The sequence below is a fragment of the Cladophialophora carrionii genome (assembly GCF_000365165.1).
Source record: "Cladophialophora carrionii CBS 160.54 unplaced genomic scaffold supercont1.6, whole genome shotgun sequence".
Classification (NCBI taxonomy): Eukaryota; Fungi; Ascomycota; class Eurotiomycetes; order Chaetothyriales; family Herpotrichiellaceae; genus Cladophialophora; species Cladophialophora carrionii.
This window is the reverse complement of record NW_008481831.1, coordinates 1966766-1986563: the sequence shown is the minus strand read 5'-3', so window position 1 is coordinate 1986563 and position 19798 is coordinate 1966766. Positions and strand designations below refer to the sequence as shown.

Sequence of the window (19798 nt, the reverse complement as noted above, 5' to 3'; positions counted from 1 at the left end):
AAAAGCACTGGAATTTGGGTATCTGTTGGAGGCTTGTCTACCATTTTTTAACACCTCGACCGGACTGATCACAAGCACGGATTTTGGGTATCTGTTGGAGGCTTGTCTACTTTTTGTACACCTCGACCGGACCATAAAATGCAAAAGCACACGCACACGCACGACCTTCCGACGCCGACGCTGAATAGTAGTAGTTTGACCGTTTTTGGAGGACAGACACGGACCGCTGTTCAATCATGCTCGTTTCGAGACCGCTCGTTCCGAGGCCAATACCCTGCTTCCCACCCCTCTGCTCAGTCGTTCTCCCACGCCGGCTCCTGCAACTCTGGCTCCTTCGGATCTCTGGGCTCTTGGGCCTCGTGGAATTGAATGGCGTCGTCGATGTAGCTCAGCACGTCACCCACACTTTCCTCGTCATTGACGTCCAATTGGAGGAACGAGACCATGCTGAAATCGTCGATCAACTTGGCCACCGCCCGATTCAGCGCCTTGAACGAGCCCCCGGACATGACGTTGTCGATCTGGTGCGCGTTGCCGACGTCGAGCGCCGTGTATTCCGACGCGGCGCCACCCCCCGCCGAGGGCAAGAGAGGATATCTGCCCGTGTCGTCGTCGTCGATCAGCTGGGCGTCCGGATCGATGAAGCGTTTGAGCTCCCGTTTCGGGACCTGGTCCTTCACCAGATCCATCTTGCTCAGGATGTTGACGTGCGGGAGTTCGAGCATGATCATGGCGCTCATGGCCGAGAGCGTGCCCGCGAAGAATTTCGCCTTGTCGACCACGAAGGTCGCCTCGAGGAGGTACGCGGCGCAGAGGTTGATGTTCAGCGGGCCCATGCGCGACAGGTAGCGCACCAGTTCGGGCAGGAGCGGGATGTGCGTGTACAGTTCGATCTGGCCAGGGAGGTCGAAAATGATCAGATACTCCTCCGTCAGCGGGTCGATGGCCTCGGAGAGCCAGTCGAGGTTCTGGAGCAGGAATTCAAAGCAGTAGATCAGTCCGCCGTTGGGGCCCAGGGACATGGGCTCTTCCATGACGTCCTCGAGAGAGATCAGGTCCCGAATGTCCAGGTCGGGGGTGTAGGCGAACGACGTGGCCGCGGGGTCGAGGTTGACGTAGAAGGAGGAGCGACGCGTGTGTTGCAGGTGTGTTATCAGGCTGGTGCAGAAGGTGGTTTTGCCCGCCCCGGCAGGCCCGGTCACCAGCACGCCGAATTTAGACATGGTGCAGAGGAACAAGGCGGATAGGAGATACCGGGGACGTGGTGGGTTGTGGCGGACAACGGTCACTTCGATTCAGGAGGACAGGCCTTGAAGACGGTGCCTTGATATGCCTTTGACGTCGGGTGCCGGGTTCTGTATCGACGATTCGACGTCACGTCCGTCGTGCTCGACACGTCGCAGAAGCGCCCAGTCGTCTATCGGAGGAGTGAAAAGGCGCCGTGCTGCCTCATTCTCAAGGTTTGTGCCTCTGATTCCAGCCAAAGTCCTGCAGTCAGGGCGTCAACGAGAGTTCCGTCTGTGCCAGAATCTGTACGGTGATATCCTCTGCTTGTCCTGGTCAAGACTATCGCGGACAAGGAACGTGTCTGGGTGTCTCGTGCTCAACGTAGTCAGTCCGACCTGGTAACACGGCCTGTCCCGATAGCGTTGGCGCCGTCGTGCTTGACAGGAACTGGTAAAGAATCTTTGAATAAAGCCGTCTGCTTCTCGAATTATATCTGTGTATCGTTCTTTTCTCCCTTACAACACTTAAAATTTTGGCTTGATCTATTGACAAGATATTCTGCCACCGCCTTCAGCGTTCATGTACCCAGTACGCCTTGATCGCCGGATACAGTTCGGAACGAGATCCACAGAGTTTTAGGGAGGGGAACGTACAGGGTACAGGCACCAGCAGGCGACAGACCGACGATTGCGCGATCTGACCAGCACGGACGACGGGCTGCCCGTTTACCCAGTAGACGTCTCCCATAGGCTGAGAAAGGCACAGGATAAATCCCACCATTCATCATGGTTGCTCACCGCATCACAACGAGAAAGAGATGCCCGTCTCAACGATGGACGATGGGAGTCCCGCCATGGGGCCACCGGGGCGACCTGCTACGAGTACTCCCGTTGGCCAGTTAATTATCCGTCTGGTGGGCTTTATCCTTGGGCGTGCGTCCAGGGCAGAACAAGCCAGGGTGCCAGGCCAGGGACAGGCTGCCGATGCCGGTGCGGGTGCCAACTCCAGGCACTTCCAGTCCTCCAGTCCTCCAGTCTCCCAGTCTCGCAGTGCACGAGGTGGGTTCCCGTCAAAAGTCAAGTTGATAACGACATCAGCAACACGCACGTTTTTTTCTCCAAACCTGCAACATCCTAGTATCCGAGTCTCATTGTCCCCTCCAAATTTTCCCTTGGTGATATAATTACACCTCCCCCACCATTTGCTCACGCATTTCCTCAGACTGGTGGCCGCATATTGCACACAGACCTTCTAACTGTCAGATCGAGCCAGTGTCATTCTTCACTGCTCACGAAAACACCGGGCGTGGTAGATCTGCTGTGTCGTGTCACCTTCCATCCGGTACCTCCTCTCCCACCTGCCTCCACCCTCCCCCTCCGCATTATTCCCACACAAATCTTGACCACCACTTGCCTGACCTCGTAGCTACCCGGCACACCCTCAAGTTGCGAATATGACCGGCCTCGCGAACGGAACGTCCAAAGGCGACACTTTCCTCTTCACCTCCGAATCTGTTGGTGAGGGGCACCCAGACAAGATTGCGTGAGTCGCTAGCTACCTCTACTTCCTCGGCTGTAGCGTTTCCATTGACAGCTTCTCTCAGTGACCAAGTCTCGGACGCAATCCTCGATGCCTGCCTCAAAGATGATCCTCTTTCCAAGGTCGCTTGCGAGACCGCCACCAAGACTGGTATGCAGCTTCGTCCCGAAGACCGCGCCCTCTCATGCTCACACATGCAGGTATGATCATGGTCTTCGGTGAGATCACAACCAAAGCACGCCTGGACTACCAGAAAATCATTCGCAACACCATCAAGGACATTGGCTATGACCACTCCGACAAGGGCTTCGACTACAAGACTTGCAATGTTTTGGTGGCCATTGAAGAGCAGTCTCCCGACATCGCCCAGGGGCTGCACTACGACGAGGCATTGGAAAAGCTTGGTGCCGGCGACCAGGGCATCATGTTCGGCTATGCCACCGATGAGACTCCCGAGTATCTTCCCTTGACCATCCAGTTGGCCCACAAGCTCAATGCTGCCATGACCAACGCCCGCAAGTCCGGCGAGCTACCGTGGCTCCGACCCGACACCAAGACCCAAGTTACCGTGGAATACGCACACGACGGCGGCGCTGTCAAGCCCTTGAGAGTAGACACGGTCGTCGTCTCAGCTCAACACTCCGAAGACATTTCCACCGAGGAGCTCCGAAAGGAGATCAAGGAGAAAATCATCAAGAAGGTCATCCCGGCTCAGTACCTGGACGACAAGACTGTCTACCACATCCAGCCATCCGGCCTCTTCATCATTGGTGGCCCTCAGGGTGACGCCGGCCTCACTGGCCGCAAGATCATTGTCGACACCTACGGCGGCTGGGGCGCCCACGGAGGCGGTGCCTTCTCCGGCAAGGACTACAGCAAAGTCGATCGTTCAGCCGCCTACCTCGCACGCTGGATCGCCAAGTCTCTGGTTCACGCAAAACTGGCGCGTCGTGCTCTGGTGCAACTCTCCTACGCCATCGGTGTGGCCGAGCCGCTTTCCCTGTTCGTGGAAACCTACGGCACTAGTGACAAGTCCAGTGCCGAACTCGTCGAGATTATTCTCAAGAACTTCGACCTTCGACCTGGTGTCATTGTCAAGGAACTCAACCTCACCAACCCCATCTACTGCCGCACCGCCAAGAACGGTCACTTCAGTGACCAGACCTTCACCTGGGAACAGCCCAAGACACTCAAATTCTAGACTTGGGTCAGGCATCTCCCCAGCTGATACCGACAAACCCCTAGCGTTTCCGTTTCACCACCTTCGCCCCCGGCCGGATCTAACAATCCATAAAGTTGTGAGAGCACATAGACAGCGTGGCTCGGTTTTTTTTTCTTTTTAAAGTCGGACCCGGAGGTCAGGGGTTGTGCTTTCCTGTGGTTTCAACAGACCCGGAAACAGATCTCTCGGCGCCTCTGGTGTCTTTGATTGCAACATGGTCGCGGGTTGGCCGCGGAGACCGGCACCCAAGACCAATCCTCTTCTTCTTTATGTGCTGCTCATGAAAGAAAAAGCGAGGTTTTTGCTTTTGTCACCAAAAAAAGAAATCTTTCCACCGGCGCGGGTTTCCTTCTTGACGATATTCAACATGTTACGATGATACCCCTGATGCGCAAGACTTTTGTTCTGACTCTTTTTCTCTCCTGGGCATATTGGATTCAAGGCAACGGCGTTTCAGCTCGCTAGACAGGGCTAATGAAGGGACGAGAAGCTGGCAAGGCGACGCACATCAAGGTCAATGATAAGTGGGTTGCGGTGGGAGACGGCGATCCAAAAGGTCCATGTCCAGACACTACCAGACTTTGCATACTCACTTATCGATCTCGAGACGAGGGAGCTCGACTGAACCTCTCTTCAAGCTCACGGATATCGCAATTCACAGACGAGCAGCAGGCATCAGGCATCAAGCATCAACTGCAGAGTTTCGAGCGGGTGCAGATGTAGGAGCGCTAAATGTCATACGACTCTGCCCACGAGACTCTTCTTCAATACCTACTCACTCTTCGTGTTTCTCGTGCGACTTTGCCCACGAGGCTCTTGTTCAAAAACTTCTCACTCTTGGTGTTCTCGTACGACTCTGCCCACTAGAGTCTTCTTCAATACCTACTCACTGCTCGTGCTCTTTCTTGACCGTTGCTTCGAGCAGGCTACACCTGCTGTAAACCTCCGCCAGTGAGCGGTGAGCGGTGAATGTGGACAAAGGTGCTTAAAAAGGGAGTGAATACTGATCAAGCTAAGTATATACTATGTGTTCCGCACGAGGTACGTCCTTTTCCACTTCTCCAGGACGATGACCGTGGCCGAGAAATCAGCAATGACCCCGTGCCTGCCAGCCAGCCAGCCAGCCAGCCAGCCTTCAAGCTCTATTAGTCCCACGTCCTTGGAGAGACGAGACAGACGACAGACGACAGACGACAGACGACAGACGACAGACGACAGGCGCCAGGCGTCCAGGAGGTAGGTGTCCGAACACGGCATGAGCGCTACTTGTGTACGAGCCGGGGGGGATTTGTATTCAAGGTACAAGAGCGTTCAACGGGTCTTGGTGTGATAATGTTGTTTGGTCAGCCTTCCAAGAACGTCACGTCAGGATTCTATTTTCGTTTCAGCCATCTACGTGAGGACCTGGTAGGGACTTGGGTTAAGTAGGTAAGTAGGGACTTGGGGAAGTACTGAGGGACTGGGTACTTAGGTACTTGGGCACTTAGGTACTTGGGTACTTAGGGACTCAGGCACTGTACCTATCTATCTGCATTGCAAGAGTGAATGGCAGGGGACAACGCACCAACGACATCTCCCCCCTGACCGAACCACGAATAGATGTCTGCAGGACGCACTGCGCACCATCCCATCCCATCCCATCCCATCCCATTACCACCCAGCCTCAAACATGGCATTGCGCACAAGTCTGGCGTCTCAACGAAAGTGTCCCACCCCCCTCTCTCTGTTTCCGCGGATACAGAGAGCACACTGGACCCCCGTTCGACCGGCTCTAAAAGAATCTGAGTCTACATCTGTATACTAGGGGCAACTCTGTCTATCATGTCAGCTCGGGCAAAAAAAAACCAAGTCTGCGTATGCATGCCAGCTAGGGGTGACTCTGTCATCATGTCAGCTCAGGAGACAAGTACACCTCTCTTCCGAGTTTGACGGTCAGTGGTTAGAGGGACCAAGATGCGTTGACAGAGAGACATCGATCGTATAGTACATGTATATTGATATAACTTGGTGTCTGTAGAATCCGCTATATCAAGCTGGTCGGTGCTCATATCCACACAGAGAGGACGAACTTTTGGCTGAAATAATCAAGCCTGCTTGCTGGTGGCTTTTTGTTGAGTACTGCGTAAGTGATCCGACCTCCAGAACTGACCGGCGCCATGCTTCGTATGCTTCGTCATCTGCTCGAGGTTACCTGGTAGTCATTCAAAATTGCAACACGCCAGATGCCAACGTCAATCCCATGCACAAAGCTGCTGGAACACTCAAAGAGAAGTCCCACACTTTTTGCACCGAAAACTCTGGCCCTTTTCCGTCCTGGTCGCTCTAAATGTCGTACCTCCGCACTTTTTACACCTCAAATCATTTTCACTGCCCGCACTACTCCGTCGCTGTGAGCGCGAGGATTTTCTGTTCTTCGCACCCACGGCAGAAGCCCGTCGCTCGTCGTCGCCCATGCTACCTCCCGGACTGGGATCCCGCTCTGAACCGGTCAAGTCACTAGATAACTGGCTGACGTAGCTGGCTGCCCGGGAGAGAGGGTTTCCATCTGGGCCGAGCAGGCCCGGTGTTCGAGGCACATGAGCCGCCATGGGCATCAGTGTGTGTTTCATGTCCCAGGCCATGTAGGACTGTTGGCCCATCAAGAAAAGAGGATCGTTCGCGTCATGCGGAAGGTCGCTGGGGGAGGGGTTTGAAGGTAGAGGTTGTAGGCTGTTCTGTAGCGAAAGCATCTCCTGGTCGGGCGACCTCGGTGCCGAATGAAAGCTTTGAGGCGACTGGGCGAGCGGCGACTGAACTGTGATCGCCGGTCCATTCTGCGTTTGCTGTAGCGGGGAGTGATGTTCCAGAGAGGATGGAGATGCGAGGCTGTCTTTCCGCGAAGGCGATGATCTGTGGAGGGAGAGTCGATGCCCAAGAAGCTTCCTGGGTGACGCGCTCCGTGACCTTTCATTATCCCTCAACGAGCCACGCATCTCCAACATGCTCGTCGAGGAATTGTTGTGGCCCGAATCGGTCGGGCTCACCGAGTTCCTCCAACTCAAGATGCGGTCGGTCGACTGCGTCTTCGGATTCATGGCAAAAGAGTTTCTGTGTGAGGGCGAAGCCGCCACCGAGTTCCTCGTGGCCACTGAGCCGCTTCGACCGAGCATCTTCCGGGAAAAGGTAGAGCTCGTGTCCCACGTCTCTGCTTTTCGTTTCTGGAAAGCGCAGTCTTGCCGGAAGAGCTTGATCTGGCCAGTGTAGTCCGCCGTCACGATTATTTGACCGCCGGGATGCGAATGACGGCCCAGATATGCCGGTGTCTCTGGCGCGCGTCGAGGAGATTCGGACAGCCTGGCTTCATCTTTGATCTGTTTTTCGTCCGCACTGTTGTTTGTGGGCGCACGGGAAGAAATGACTGAATCCGCACGGCTTACCAGGGTGACCGGCGGTGGGTTGCATAGGTCGTACAGAGGGTCGCCCGACTGTGCAAGCAATCGCCTCGTCTTCTCCGGTGCCATAATCGCCGTGGTGACGATGGCTGAGTGGGCTTCAAACACCTCCATAGGCCTCTTTTCGTTGTCAGGCCGTTCGTTGACGGATGTAGGCCATATATAGACCTTGCGGTCCTCGCTGCCACAAATTACATATTTCCCATCGTCACTAAAAGAAGCATGGATTTGGCTGCACGAGTTCTCATTCCCACGGAACTTCACTTCCAGGGTTCTGTCCTTCAGATTGTACATCCGCACCCTCGAGTCATTGCTGGTGATGAGTAGCTTGACATCTGGTTGGGCACTCTCTCTGGGCAGAGCTATGGTGTCGATGCCTGTGATCTTGCTTCCCTTTGCATTCTTGCCCCGTGCCGACCGGACGTGGATTTGGGAATGGGCCTTGAGACCCTCCGTGTCATACAGTATGCACAGCCCGTTCAAACACCCGGCGATGGCGGTCTTCCCATCGGGCGTAAATGCCACAGCCGTCACCATGTCCGGCACCTGTGCCCAATACGCCACATTCTTGTCCGGGATACTCCACAACCGGATCTTGGAGTCCAGGGAGCCGGCCAAAAAGAATCGGTCGTCGCGGGGATGGAACTGGATCGACGTCACAAAGTCACTGTGTTTGAATGCGCACAGGCACTCGGCTCGACTCACGTGGTACAGCCGTACGGTCTTGTCCATGGATGACGACAGCAAGAAGTTGTTCTTGCTCCAGCTGAGGTCCAGGATACTCGACGTGTGGCCATCATACTCCCGACATAGCTTGCTCTTAAATACCGGCGCATTCAGCTTGACATTCTCATTGTTTGTCTCCGAGAGTTTCTCCTCGTTGTCCCGATCCTCGGCGGACGATATAACCTCCCACACCCTGAGCTTCTTGTCCTGACCAGCAGCAGCAAGATATCTTCCATCTCTTGAGAATTCCATCGCCCATATTGCATGGTTGGCTGAATTTCTCGGCGGCGTGGGAGCAGTGGCGGCGGGCGTCTCACCAATGTCGTGGATTTTCGAGTCTATCTCCGCCTTGCGACCTTTGGAGGAGGGTGCGTTCAGTATGATCTGGGCAAGGAACAACCTGTCGAAGTCCTTCTGTTTCCTGTACTGGGATTTGACCTTGATGTATCGCGGCGGCGCAGGGAACTTGGGGATGAAGCCCACGGGCTGCGAGAATACCTCAGCCTCGACCCCGGCAGGTCGAACCTCGGAACCGATCTCGGACGCATTGTCGTCGTGAAGCTCGAAGGAGTCTCGCTTCTTGTTGCCCATGATGCGACTGAGGAAGGAGACCCCTTTTCTGTGTAGACATGAAGCGTCAGTATGCTGGGAGGCCAAGACGTCAGGTCAGGTCAGGTCAGTCTGAAGCTTTCGGCCGCAATAGCGGTTGATCACCGGGACCACATGGGCACAAAGTGCTTATCCATGGATAGGATTACTGGAGGGTGAGCGGGGCAGAAAACGATGATGGACGCCTGCTCAGGCATCATCTGATCTTGATGTACGATGTGTTGGTGGAACTTACTTCTTCTCCTTGCCGGAGGTGCTACTATCAACCCGCCGCAAGGAATTCGGCTCGGGTTTCAAGACGCCCGAGTACTGATCATCGGAGTAACCGGAGTCTGCATAAGGCGACCTGGCAGACACACCGCCTTGCGAAGCCCCGGGCACTTTGCTCTGGGACTGGGTCCTCTCGAGAATTTGCTGCACGTTCGGATGAGCTGGCGAGCGACACATGGGTGGGTATGTATACAATACCCGTGAGATCGGATCTAGAACACCCTCGGCCGCGGGGAGGAGCTCAGACGAGCTGCCCGCCACAACAGGTGACATGTTGCCTGAAAAGTCGCCTGTCTCGTTTCTCAGGCCGCGATTGTAATCGTGAGCAAGGCCGTTGACGACATTCGCGTCTGAAGTAGGGAAAGCACAGTCAGCACACGAGCGACCTGCAACGGAACCGGTTGGTTTAAAGCACGGTGCTTGGGCAGCCTCGAACACGACCGATAATGGCTGATTGAGGATCACTAATGACATACCGCTGTCGGCTGCTACTGTAGAGGGTTGTTGCTGCTGGACCGTGCCATGGTTGAGTATGACCACCTTGCGGAGAGTGACGCTGGGAGAAGAACCGGGACTGAGAGTGGGAGCGGGCGATGATGATTCAGCAGCTTCCTGGATCGCGGCGAGGAACATTCCTTTTCCGTCACTCTTTGCTCCTGCCACTCCAACGAGCGGACGGGGCGCCACCATGGCCATGTTGCGGCATGCGAAAGACTGAAACGCCACGCATCGAGAATGAACGACGACGAGAAGGAGTATCGAGGCTCAAAATGTCCAGCAGGTGTCTAGCTGATGGGGCGGATCCCAAGGAGGATCAGATCGCTCTGCACTCTCGTCTATTTCATTTTGCATTTATCTCTCTGCCTGCCGCCGCCGCGCGTACGAGTCGGCGATCGGGCGCGGCTGAGCCCAGCTTCATCTACGAGTATGCAGGACTTCCGCGAATTGCCACAGGCGCCGCGGATGTGCACGCATCATTACCTGTACACAGTACTCCGTACTCGACCAAGTCATGCTGCAACTTCCACGCTTCCATCCTCGCACCGGGGCGTCTACAGGTCGGTGAACTGGTGGCCTTGTGACGGGACTCGGCTGTCGCTAATAAATTCATAGGCCCTATGCCTCAGCTAGCCTCGTCGGGCACGCTCACCACGCTGTGGTCCTGTCGGACGACTAGGCCTCATTCCTACCCCGTACAATGACCCAGCATGCGGCTGAGGTCATCACCTGCGTAGCCAAGCAATTGGTCGAGCTGCATGCAAGATCTTTACCAAAGACACTCGCGCCTTTTACCGCATTCGTGATAGTTCGGAGAAAGCTACTGGACAACCTCCACCCGGGAGAGGATAGAGAGCAAAGAATGGAAGATCTTGCGACGCCTCTGCATAAATTGTGCACCCACGGATGCAAAAAGAGCCCCGCTCTGAGGATGGGACGGCCAAAGCGAGTACGACACGTCCCCGTATTTAGACTTCACCGGGTGACATGCCGCATGATTGTCGCCGTCTCCGAGGTGTACCGCATGTGCTCGTCAAATCGAGCCCGCGTGCCCAGTTCCATAACCTTCGTAAAAGTCTCACCGCCATCCTAGATCACTGGTCCTGCGTAGCGATTCTGCCCAAATAGCCCAGAAGAAAAGCCTTGTTCTCGGCACCTGTCTGTCGCTTCTCAACTGCAGGACGTGCAGTTCCCGTCCCGCTCACAAGAGAGGTCGTGCTTCCCACGCGCGAGGTCCGGGTCGAGATAGGTTCAATGCCAGACACGGGGCCCGCTCCGTTGGCGCTCACGATTTGACTGGATGTCAGAGGCGACACCACTCCGGGACTCGGTTGCGGCGTTGTTACATTGGGCGCCGCCTCCACCTGCCCTCCGAAAAGCGACAGAAGGGTTTGCTTCTGCGCATCAGTCTGCGATGATTTCCTGCTCGGCACCAATCTCCCGCCCATATCGGCGTTGGAGACAGCCGCGGAAGGCATATTGGAAGTCGCAGGAAGTGGCTGAGCCGCCGCTTCGCCGACTGGTGGAGGCACACCAGGAGCAGCACTATCGGCAGTCTGCGGTCGACGGAGAATTTGAGGTTGAAAGGGCTTTGTCTGCTCCTTCGGAGCGGCCTTTTCCCTCACTGCTCGTTTCGACGCTGGTTTGATGCTCCTTGGTGACCGTGGAGGCTGCGGGCGGCTCTCCTCAGATCGTGTCAAAATCTTCACCGGTGCCGGCGCGTTAGGGTCGTAGAGGGTCCGAGGGGCAGTGAGTCGGCTCCGGCCCGTCTCGTTGCTCGCATGCTTCGTACTCCTTGGTACAACTTCAAACACGGGCTGATTCAATGGTCCACTGACTGTCGCGGCGGTCTCACCCTCTCTCGGCGCCGCTCTCTTTGCTTCGTCAGCTTTCGCAGATGCAACCCGACTGCTTTGTCTGAGTAGAGACAGAAGGAGATCATCTTTGTTCGCTTTTGGCTTCTCAGGAAGAGTTTGGGGTGCTGTCGCTGCGAGCTCGACGGGCGCGGCAGGCTCAGCGCTAGCATGCACCATCTTCGGTGGCGATGGTTGGTTGAAAAGCTCAAGGAGAGATGTTCTCTGCGCGTCTTGGGGCCGTCTGGAGGACAGTAGCGACGAGACTTGATCCTCCAGACCCGTAGTTGGAGATGGCCCGAGGACTGGGTTCGACTCAGAAGAAACAAAGTCTTTGCTAGAGGCCTTCATAGTTTGGCCGCTTTCGCGCCGATCAAGGGGGCCTTGTATTTGTATTTCAGACTGCCGCATTGTGTCGATTCCAGGAGGAGCACTTGACCTTTGCACTGTACTAAGGGCCATGGGTTGATGCGGTGTGCTTGTTGCGTGTTTGAAGACGTCCAACAGGGCCTTGGTATGACTGGTCAACTTAGGCAGTGCACTGGCCGGAGGTACTGGGGCTGAACGGAAGTGTGATGCTTCCTGCCCCATGGATAACGGATCACCGGTTCTCTGATATGGTGCGACCTGTGGAGGCGGTTGTCCCGGGTCAATTGCCGTCAAGGGATAGACGGCGGCTTCTCGCGGTCCTGAAAAGGCAGACTGGACTTCAGGCCGCAGATGAGGATATTGTTGCGGGAACGGTGGCGGCGGCCGAGCTTGATCAATCTGTGGTTGTCGTACATGGGATGTATGTGGCGAGCGTTGAACCTCAGGCGGCGCAGAGATCTGTTCTACAGGAGTCTGGGGCATAGCACGCGACTGATCTTGGATCTTTCCTCGTAACAGAGCCAGAAGGGCGTTGGACTTTTGGGTGTCAATCTGTGGCATATGGCTTGGTCGCAGCAACGTTTGCTGCTGGATAGGTTGTGATCCAATATTGAGCATCTCCTTCAGATGCGAGGTCGGGTCGACCGAAGACGAAGCAGAAACCTCTGGGAGATCGCTGATGGCCGTCGCCGCTGCTTCGGTCAGTCGTGCCCCAACATCATCAGTGTCTCGTTCTTCTTCCATGGTCACATCCTCCGGAACCATCGGGGGAGCTGCAAGGTGTGAGCTGTATCGATTCTCCTTCTTCCGTTGCTGGGCAATCCATTTCTTGAGTGGATTCAAAAATGGAGCCACCATATAGAACTTGTTCGCATTGAGGGATGCGTGATCCGTGCCGCTGCCTTCATGCTGTCGACTCTTCTTCAACGTCGGTAGATCCGTCAGCTTGTACCACTCAATCTTACTGATTTCCTTCCGTGTTTTCGCTTCGAAATGGGTGTCCCTTGGTACTCCTCGGAAGACATACAGCCTCATATGTTGCTCTCTCATCGTCACTTCAATATATTTCATGTCCTTCTCGTCTTTCACAAGCCCAGCCTCACGGGCATCAAACCCAGTCTCTTCGTAAACTTCGCGTACTGCGCAGTCGAGGTCATTCTCGTCTTTGTTGATCTTGCCACGGGGGAAGCTCCAATTTGCACTCTTTTTCCAGCCTTTCACGAGCACAACCTCATCCATAGCCTCACTCAGTAAGATAGCTCCGCGAACAGGCACGCGGGATTTGTATGCCAGGAACTCGGCGAAGGCAGTGGTATGGTGCTGGGCCGACCATTGCGAGAACAGCGGACAGTGTTGAAAGATGCGTAGGCTGAAAGCGCGCAGAGAAAGAGAAGGCAAGGAAGGGTCAAGAGGTCTGATGAAGTCTTCGTAGAACCATTGTGCTTCCTCGACCTGGAAGCAGATGCGCTCCACAGACTCGAGCTCCTCCGGTGGCAGATTAATGATGAAACGGACACAAAGGTCATCCAGCCCTGTCAGCACCCAGCATTAGCACGAACACGAGCACACGCATGTTTGCATGGGTATCGTACAGTCCTCCAGCTGCATCTCTCAAAATGATGTCTTGGTCAGGGTACTTGACCATCTCCACGACCCGGGAAATCTCTTGTATGTTGCACGGTAAGCGACGGACTGTTGTGTTGACAGCCCCTCGTCTAGACTGCGACCGACTGTGTTCCAAGAGGACGTGGCTAGTCGGTTCAGATCTGTGGGGTTGTGATTGCGTTGCAAGCCAGCAAGCCTGCAGGGGGCGAAGAGCGAGAAGGGATTCCGAATGCATGAGGCGGTGCAACGCCGTGACGCTCTTGGACGCCCTGCAGATGTGGCGCATCACAGCCACAATTCAGAGACGTGCAGCTGGCTAGGTGGCTGGGTGGCTGGTGCAGTCACCATACCTTCACCACTGTTGACAAGCTGAGTGACGTCTGAGCCCATGCGATTTCCGGCCCAATTTCTTGAATTCCAGCGCGTCTAAGGCACTGTTTGACGATCACCGGATGCCAATCAATTACAGCGGCCCAACCAGGCTTCTGACGATGCTTGTCTGGCGACTCATGCCTTTGTTTGAATTCTCATATCCGCAGTGACATAAAGCTCATCTCTTACCCTCTGTACGCTCATTCCCACTCCCATCCTCCTACCTTTCAAGGAGTTTCTCATATTCACCCTACGTTCCCGAGAGCGTCCCAGGCCAACTACCGTCAATATGGCATCCCTTGCAGCGAAGTTGGTGGCCAGGAGACTATTCCAGGAGAACTCATCCAATAACCAGGGTCGTGAGGTACGCCATTTTTGCGCCACGACATGTTTCCAGACCCTAACTCATCGCAGGATCCTTACTTTGAGACAGTACCTGCCACCAGGCTGGGTGGGCTATACAAGACAAGCAAGAAGAGAAAGCGGGCTCTTCCACCCGGCTTGACACCGGAGGAGGAGAGGATTCTGACAAAGGCGAAGAGAAGAGCATACCGCATCGATCTGTGTCTGGGAAGCTTCCTGGGCACAAGATTTGGCTGGGGTGCAGTCATTGGGCTGGTGCCTGCGTGAGTCTAGCTCAATGTCCCTGTTCGTAAAATCCCAAGACTGACCATGCTTTAGCATCGGCGACTTTGCCGACTTGCTCCTCGCGCTCATGGTCTACCGCACCTGCTGCTCCATTGAACCAGGGCTGCCGTCCTCCGTCAAGATGCGAATGCAAATGAACGTCATGATCGACTTCCTGGTTGGCCTCATTCCCTTTGTTGGCGACCTTGCTGATGCAGCATACAAATGCAACACCAAAAATGTGGTACTCCTTGAGAATGAGTTGCGTGCTCGTGGCCAGAAGAGGATTAAAGGCACTCCACAGGCCAATGTGGCGGATCCGTCTCTGCCTGACGAGTGGGATTACCAGAACGACGAAGCTGTGTTGAATGCGCAGAACGGCCCTCCTCCAAGATACACCTCGCAACGAGAGTCCAGAAGATCCAACCGAGAGAGGCAACGTGATCTCGAGGCAAGAGGGGGTGTCCAACCTCCATTGCCTGCTCGCACTCGTTGAGGTTAACGGTGAAATTGTTGGCTTGTCCGGAGTTCAGATTATGCGAAAGGCTGATTCAACAAGCAGAACCCGATGAGCGTTCCTTATCCTGTATTACGAGACGAATGAATTGAGATCATGAATGAATCCATAACGCTATCGCGTAATCCACATTTTGATATCTTGTCTCATCCGTTCACACCCATAACACAGATTTTGATCAACTCGTGAATTGTCGGAAGACCGAGTCATAGGCGCCACACAGAAAGAACATGCCACAACACCATTTTCCGTGCTCCGGACCTGAAGTTTACTTGCGGTTCGTACCACATTTGCCATGATGCTCGGGTATTTCTCCCCTTGCGACATTATGTAATTGCTGAGGAGATTGTCGATCGAAACGTTTCTGATGCCTGATGTGGGCTGTCCGACAGCATCGTCTTCTCCTTCGGTTGCAAGCGGGTCGGCTACCGCTTGCGCATAAGATTGGAGCTCGACCTTGAAAAGGTCACGAGTGGGATAGTTGAACTTGATGCCATGTAGAGACGGACCATCAGTGATCGATGAAGAGACCGACCCACCTCTTCCCTTCGCAACGTCCGCGAGTGCAAGAGCCGCCAGGCGGCTGTCTGAATGACCCCAAAGCACGCCCTCGCAATTTTGGTGTTTTGCTATCGATACGAGCAGCCGCTGAAGGAGGATAGACTGCAACTCTGCTCTTGTTGTCACAGAAGTAGCGCATGACAATATCCGGTCCACGATCTCTTCGTCCGATCCGCCAGCCTGAAGTTCAATGCCAAGGTGTGAGAGGTCCTGATGTATCCTATGGTCCATACGAAGCACATCATGAAGAGGCACAAGTGGAAGGAAAGTGTGCAAAGGGAACCTCTGTGCTAGTGCTTGATACTCACTCTCGATGGCGGCGAGATCTCTTGCGTCTGGGAGCACAACTCGCGCGACGATGAGATCGTAGGCGGTCCTGTTGCGGTTGCCAATCTGCCTCTGAAGCTGAGCATCGAGCACTTGTAGCAGAACAAGGGAGGAAACACCGCCCGATACAGGGAGAAACAGGCGGCGCTTCTGGTCTTCAGCAAGGTGTTTGAATCCATGGGACTCCATGCGCTTGAGAATCTTGGAGTTCACGTAACGGCTGAAACAGGCGGCACACAAGCGCCGAGCTCGGATGGTGAGATTGGCCTCATGGTCCTGACAGTCGACACATGTGTCGGCAGCTGTAGTGCTTGTCATTCCTGGCAGAGTGCCTCAAAGTCAGGCTGTGAATTGCACGTTCGCAGGTGGCTTCGTCCACTCTTTGAAGCATGGGTATGGTGTACAGGAGAGTTTCTATTGCCGAGCAGGAAAAAGCTGCATGGCTTGGCGGCGCAGGATGCAGGCTGGGCGTTGGGCGCCACTTCGCAAAAGCAAATCGTTTAGCCCCTCACTCTTCGTCCATCGACCACGTGGGGTTAGTGCCCATTGTTCTGTGTCACGATGCAGCAGATGTTGTTACGACACATCGGTTCAAAGCTTAATGGGCCTTTGGGGGTTCTGGGGCACCGGGGGGGTGTAACCTTCGGCTTGCGGACGATTCTTGCCCATACCTGCTGATGCGCCTCAGCTATGGTTGAGGTTCCGTACCGTCGACCTTTTTCCGAGCGAGGGGTATGACGTGCCGCGCGGTGGCCGATGACGTCGGCTACACCTGCTCTTGCGCAGTGGGATTCCAGTCGAACAGGGCGAGAACGAGTCGAATGTGAGACCTTAGGCGCGATAAGACTGATAGCTCTTAACTTGAGCATGCCCCTGCTTAAATAATAGGACCCGTTTCAATTTGTGCATCCGAGCCCTTGTTGACCCTGCGTTTCTTTGCATACAGAGTGCATCAATTTGGTCTGTCGCAACCGCTTCCTTCGCAACAATGTCTCCTCATCCTGACATTGTCGATCAAATACTTACGCGCACCAAAACCAAGGACATGGGTACAGCAACTACACAGTCAGGCATCGAGCCGCCCTCGGGTATCCAGGGCAAAGGAACAGTGGACGAGCCGTACGATCAAGGCAATGCGCCAGGTAAAACATTCACACCATCGCTCCTATCTGACCGATCATACTGACCAGCCGCTTGTCACAGAGGAGATAGGCGTGCAGTCAGGCCAAGAGCCGCTCTCGGGCGTGCAAGGCAAGGGCACAGCAGCGGAGCCCTATGATCAAGGAAATGCTGGAGGTAGCTGTAACAACCACATTCCGTTATGTGCTCCTTGCTGATTACTGCGAACGCAGAGAGCACCGCGTCCTCACAACCGACCAATACCTCCAACTCGAACGGATCTCTAGACCCGAAAGCCGCTTCGAACAAGGCTACTGACGAGCAAGCGCACCCATCCAGAAAACGTAGCGAGCAGCGTGATGTTAGTCCAGGTACAATGCCGGACGGCTCGCACGCGAGGACGAGTGGTGACCGCGGAGAGAGTTATGAACCTTCCAAGGGACTCAACAGACTTAAGGGGAAGTTAGGGATGGGAAAGCATTAAAGCACATGCGTTTGTTCGAGACATAGCCTAGCGATCAGTCAACCCAATTCGGTCTTTCTGTCCGAAAGATATATCTGTTTCTGGCGAGCCGTGATAGATTGATGAACAAGATCATTTCAGCAGAGGGAGAACACGAAGGTAATGCTGGAGCCACGCCAAACCTAATGCTCTTCGAGATGCTATGTGTAAGCTCATCACCACAACTATCAAGCGCAACGGGATTCCGAACACAGGAGTTCTCGACATCCGAGCGACTATTGATTTTGAATAGGGCAGTCGGCGTTTAATTCATCTGGATGCTCGGTCCTTCCATTTATTGTAGTTTGCTGGAAATCAACCGGCGAAATAGCCGATCAGCGTTCCACCACGGACATGACCCGACCACCTGCAGGGTCAACAGAAATCTTCCCTCATGACAACATCCAGTCAGCTATCTACGTGATTGCTGTCTTTTGCGTCCCGTTGCCATTGTTGTTGTTGCTACTATCACAAGAACATAACAGGTATTGCTTGTGAAACTTAGAGAACCCCGATACATCGTCAATCGAAGCTCTCCGGCACCGTCTAAGATGTCGGCCGCCGATACTGCCCCCATCCAGGCGGCGAACCTATTCAATGTCAACGGCCTCGTGGCCGTCGTCACTGGCGCCGGCTCTGGTATGTCAACGCTCACGAATCTTTGGCTGATGTGCAGCCTGCAATCATAATACTGGAGCAGAGTGCGCGTTGTACACGACTAACACTTGCATTTTAGGGCTTGGACGTATGATGGCCAGGGCGTTGGCAGCGAATGGAGCATCCAAAGTGTTCATCATTGGCCGCCGGGAGAGCAACTTGAAGGAGACAGCAGATTCTGTACCGGGAGGCACAATCATCCCCCTAGTGGGCGACGTCACCTCCAAACCGTCTCTACAGCAGTGTTTCGAAAAGGTCAAAGCACAAGTCGACCACATCGATGTACTCATTGCAAACAGTGGCATCTCCGGCCCACCAGTGCCAACACTGGACAAGGATCAGAAGCCAGTATCCATCGAAGAACTCGCTCAGAACATGTGGAAGCCGGAGCCAGAAGAAGTGAATTCCACATACGCCGTCAACCTCACAGGCATCCACTTTACCGTCGCTGCGTTCCTCCCGCTGCTTGATGCCGCAAACAAGAAGAGACCAGCTCCCAACAAGGACAATTTCACTCCTCGGCCCCAAATCATTACCACTGCCAGCATTGGTGGCTATAATCGAAAGGCCCTGGGTAACTTCTCGTACGGGCCATCCAAGGCGGCTGCCGTGCATCTTACCAAACAACTGACGACGGCTTTGGTGCCCTACGACATTAGAGCAAATGTGATAGCACCGGGCCTTTACTATTCGGAGATGACGCACGGCATGTACGCAGCCCAAGGCAAGACGGAAATACACAACATCGAAGGCGCCTTTGGCAAAGACGTTGTCCCGGCAACAAGAACCGGGGACGAGCAGGATATGGCTGGTGTTGTCCTTTGGCTTTGCTCGAGGGCTGGAGCGTATATCAATGGATGTGTAGTCGTCACGGACGGTGGCCGCCTCGGCGTTGTGCCCTCCTCTTATTGATGATAGGGAGGATCATAGGGGCCTGAATCATTCTGGGACAGTACCATGATAGACAGTGATTACTCACAGGTGGTCGATAGAAGGACGTATACTGAAATGTGGAACAGGTACTAGAGTCTGCCAACTTAGTCTCAGGTGCGAGGCGAATACTATGAGTACCTACCAAGTAAGTGGTTGTAAAGGCACCACACGACCCACTTAGGCAGCCTTTCCGGCCTTTAGCATTATTTCTATAGAGATTACTGGGTACTGGGTACGGAGTATTTGTTTCCAGGTCCCTCCAGGCATGTCGATACTTACTACTGAGTATATACTGGGTGCCCTGTAGACCAGGCTTTCGTATCTGTCTGCGGGTGTGTAAAAGAGGATTGTCTCAAAGGTCTATATCTGCCACAGAAGAGTGTATCAAACCCGTCCTATCTTCACTCGAGAGTAGCTTCTCCTACGAGTAAGTGCAATGCATTGTACTGTGTAGGTGGTTGCCTGTTTTTACGATCATCGCGATGTCATCGCGGGATTGAGATCAAGTGGCGTCGCGGCTCTCACAGAACTCCAGCAGCGACATGCACGGGCGAGGCTGTGCGCAACGTCACTGTCACAGTTTGCGTCGTCAGGGGGATGGCGATATCGGAGTTGACAGATCCGTGTAGAACGACACACAGCGCCAGAAAGCTTCCAGCGCCTCAGGGTCGGCTCATGCAAGGAACACGGGCATCCGGATCAGCTCACAGCAGCTAGCACGATTTGGAGAGCTTAGTCTGTCCCTGATTGGCATTAATCAGCCAACCAGAAGCGTCATCATGTGGGCGGTGTGGCTCAAGTGTCGTGTGTGTGGTCCAGTGGGCACAGTGGGCA

The 19798-nt window shown here is 54.5% G+C and overlaps 9 protein-coding genes across 9 annotated transcripts; 4 read left to right on the top strand and 5 right to left on the bottom strand.

Annotated features, from left to right (window-relative positions):
- Nucleotides 1–293: 293 nt before the first annotated feature.
- G647_07682 (uncharacterized protein) lies at nt 294–1223 on the bottom strand (the record flags this gene model as incomplete). Its single annotated transcript, XM_008731995.1, has 1 exon — nt 294–1223. One exon carries the CDS (start codon nt 1221–1223, stop codon nt 294–296), a length of 930 nt encoding a protein of 309 aa, XP_008730217.1.
- A 1457-nt stretch (nt 1224–2680) lies between these two features.
- Nucleotides 2681–3967, top strand: G647_07681 (S-adenosylmethionine synthase; the record flags this gene model as incomplete). Its single annotated transcript, XM_008731994.1, has 3 exons — nt 2681–2769; nt 2831–2916; nt 2967–3967. The coding sequence occupies 3 exons, from the start codon at nt 2681–2683 to the stop codon at nt 3965–3967; spliced, it is 1176 nt and encodes a 391-aa protein (XP_008730216.1).
- Nucleotides 3968–6249: 2282 nt separating this feature from the next.
- Nucleotides 6250–8736, bottom strand: G647_07680 (uncharacterized protein; the record flags this gene model as incomplete). The annotated part of the gene is made up of 1 exon (XM_008731993.1): nt 6250–8736. The coding sequence occupies one exon, from the start codon at nt 8734–8736 to the stop codon at nt 6250–6252; it is 2487 nt and encodes an 828-aa protein (XP_008730215.1).
- A 249-nt stretch (nt 8737–8985) lies between these two features.
- Nucleotides 8986–9720, bottom strand: G647_07679 (uncharacterized protein; the record flags this gene model as incomplete). The annotated part of the gene is made up of 2 exons (XM_008731992.1): nt 8986–9374; nt 9501–9720. 2 exons carry the CDS (start codon nt 9718–9720, stop codon nt 8986–8988), a joined length of 609 nt encoding a protein of 202 aa, XP_008730214.1.
- Nucleotides 9721–10616: 896 nt separating this feature from the next.
- Nucleotides 10617–13352, bottom strand: G647_07678 (uncharacterized protein; the record flags this gene model as incomplete). The annotated part of the gene is made up of 2 exons (XM_008731991.1): nt 10617–13276; nt 13337–13352. 2 exons carry the CDS (start codon nt 13350–13352, stop codon nt 10617–10619), a joined length of 2676 nt encoding a protein of 891 aa, XP_008730213.1.
- A 658-nt stretch (nt 13353–14010) lies between these two features.
- Nucleotides 14011–14844, top strand: G647_07677 (uncharacterized protein; the record flags this gene model as incomplete). Its single annotated transcript, XM_008731990.1, has 3 exons — nt 14011–14085; nt 14136–14347; nt 14403–14844. The coding sequence occupies 3 exons, from the start codon at nt 14011–14013 to the stop codon at nt 14842–14844; spliced, it is 729 nt and encodes a 242-aa protein (XP_008730212.1).
- A 135-nt stretch (nt 14845–14979) lies between these two features.
- On the bottom strand, nt 14980–16071 carry G647_07676 (uncharacterized protein; the record flags this gene model as incomplete). Its single annotated transcript, XM_008731989.1, has 1 exon — nt 14980–16071. One exon carries the CDS (start codon nt 16069–16071, stop codon nt 14980–14982), a length of 1092 nt encoding a protein of 363 aa, XP_008730211.1.
- Nucleotides 16072–16741: 670 nt separating this feature from the next.
- On the top strand, nt 16742–17356 carry G647_07675 (uncharacterized protein; the record flags this gene model as incomplete). The annotated part of the gene is made up of 3 exons (XM_008731988.1): nt 16742–16895; nt 16957–17049; nt 17106–17356. The coding sequence occupies 3 exons, from the start codon at nt 16742–16744 to the stop codon at nt 17354–17356; spliced, it is 498 nt and encodes a 165-aa protein (XP_008730210.1).
- A 569-nt stretch (nt 17357–17925) lies between these two features.
- On the top strand, nt 17926–18943 carry G647_07674 (uncharacterized protein; the record flags this gene model as incomplete). The annotated part of the gene is made up of 2 exons (XM_008731987.1): nt 17926–18013; nt 18111–18943. The coding sequence occupies 2 exons, from the start codon at nt 17926–17928 to the stop codon at nt 18941–18943; spliced, it is 921 nt and encodes a 306-aa protein (XP_008730209.1).
- Nucleotides 18944–19798: the final 855 nt, after the last annotated feature.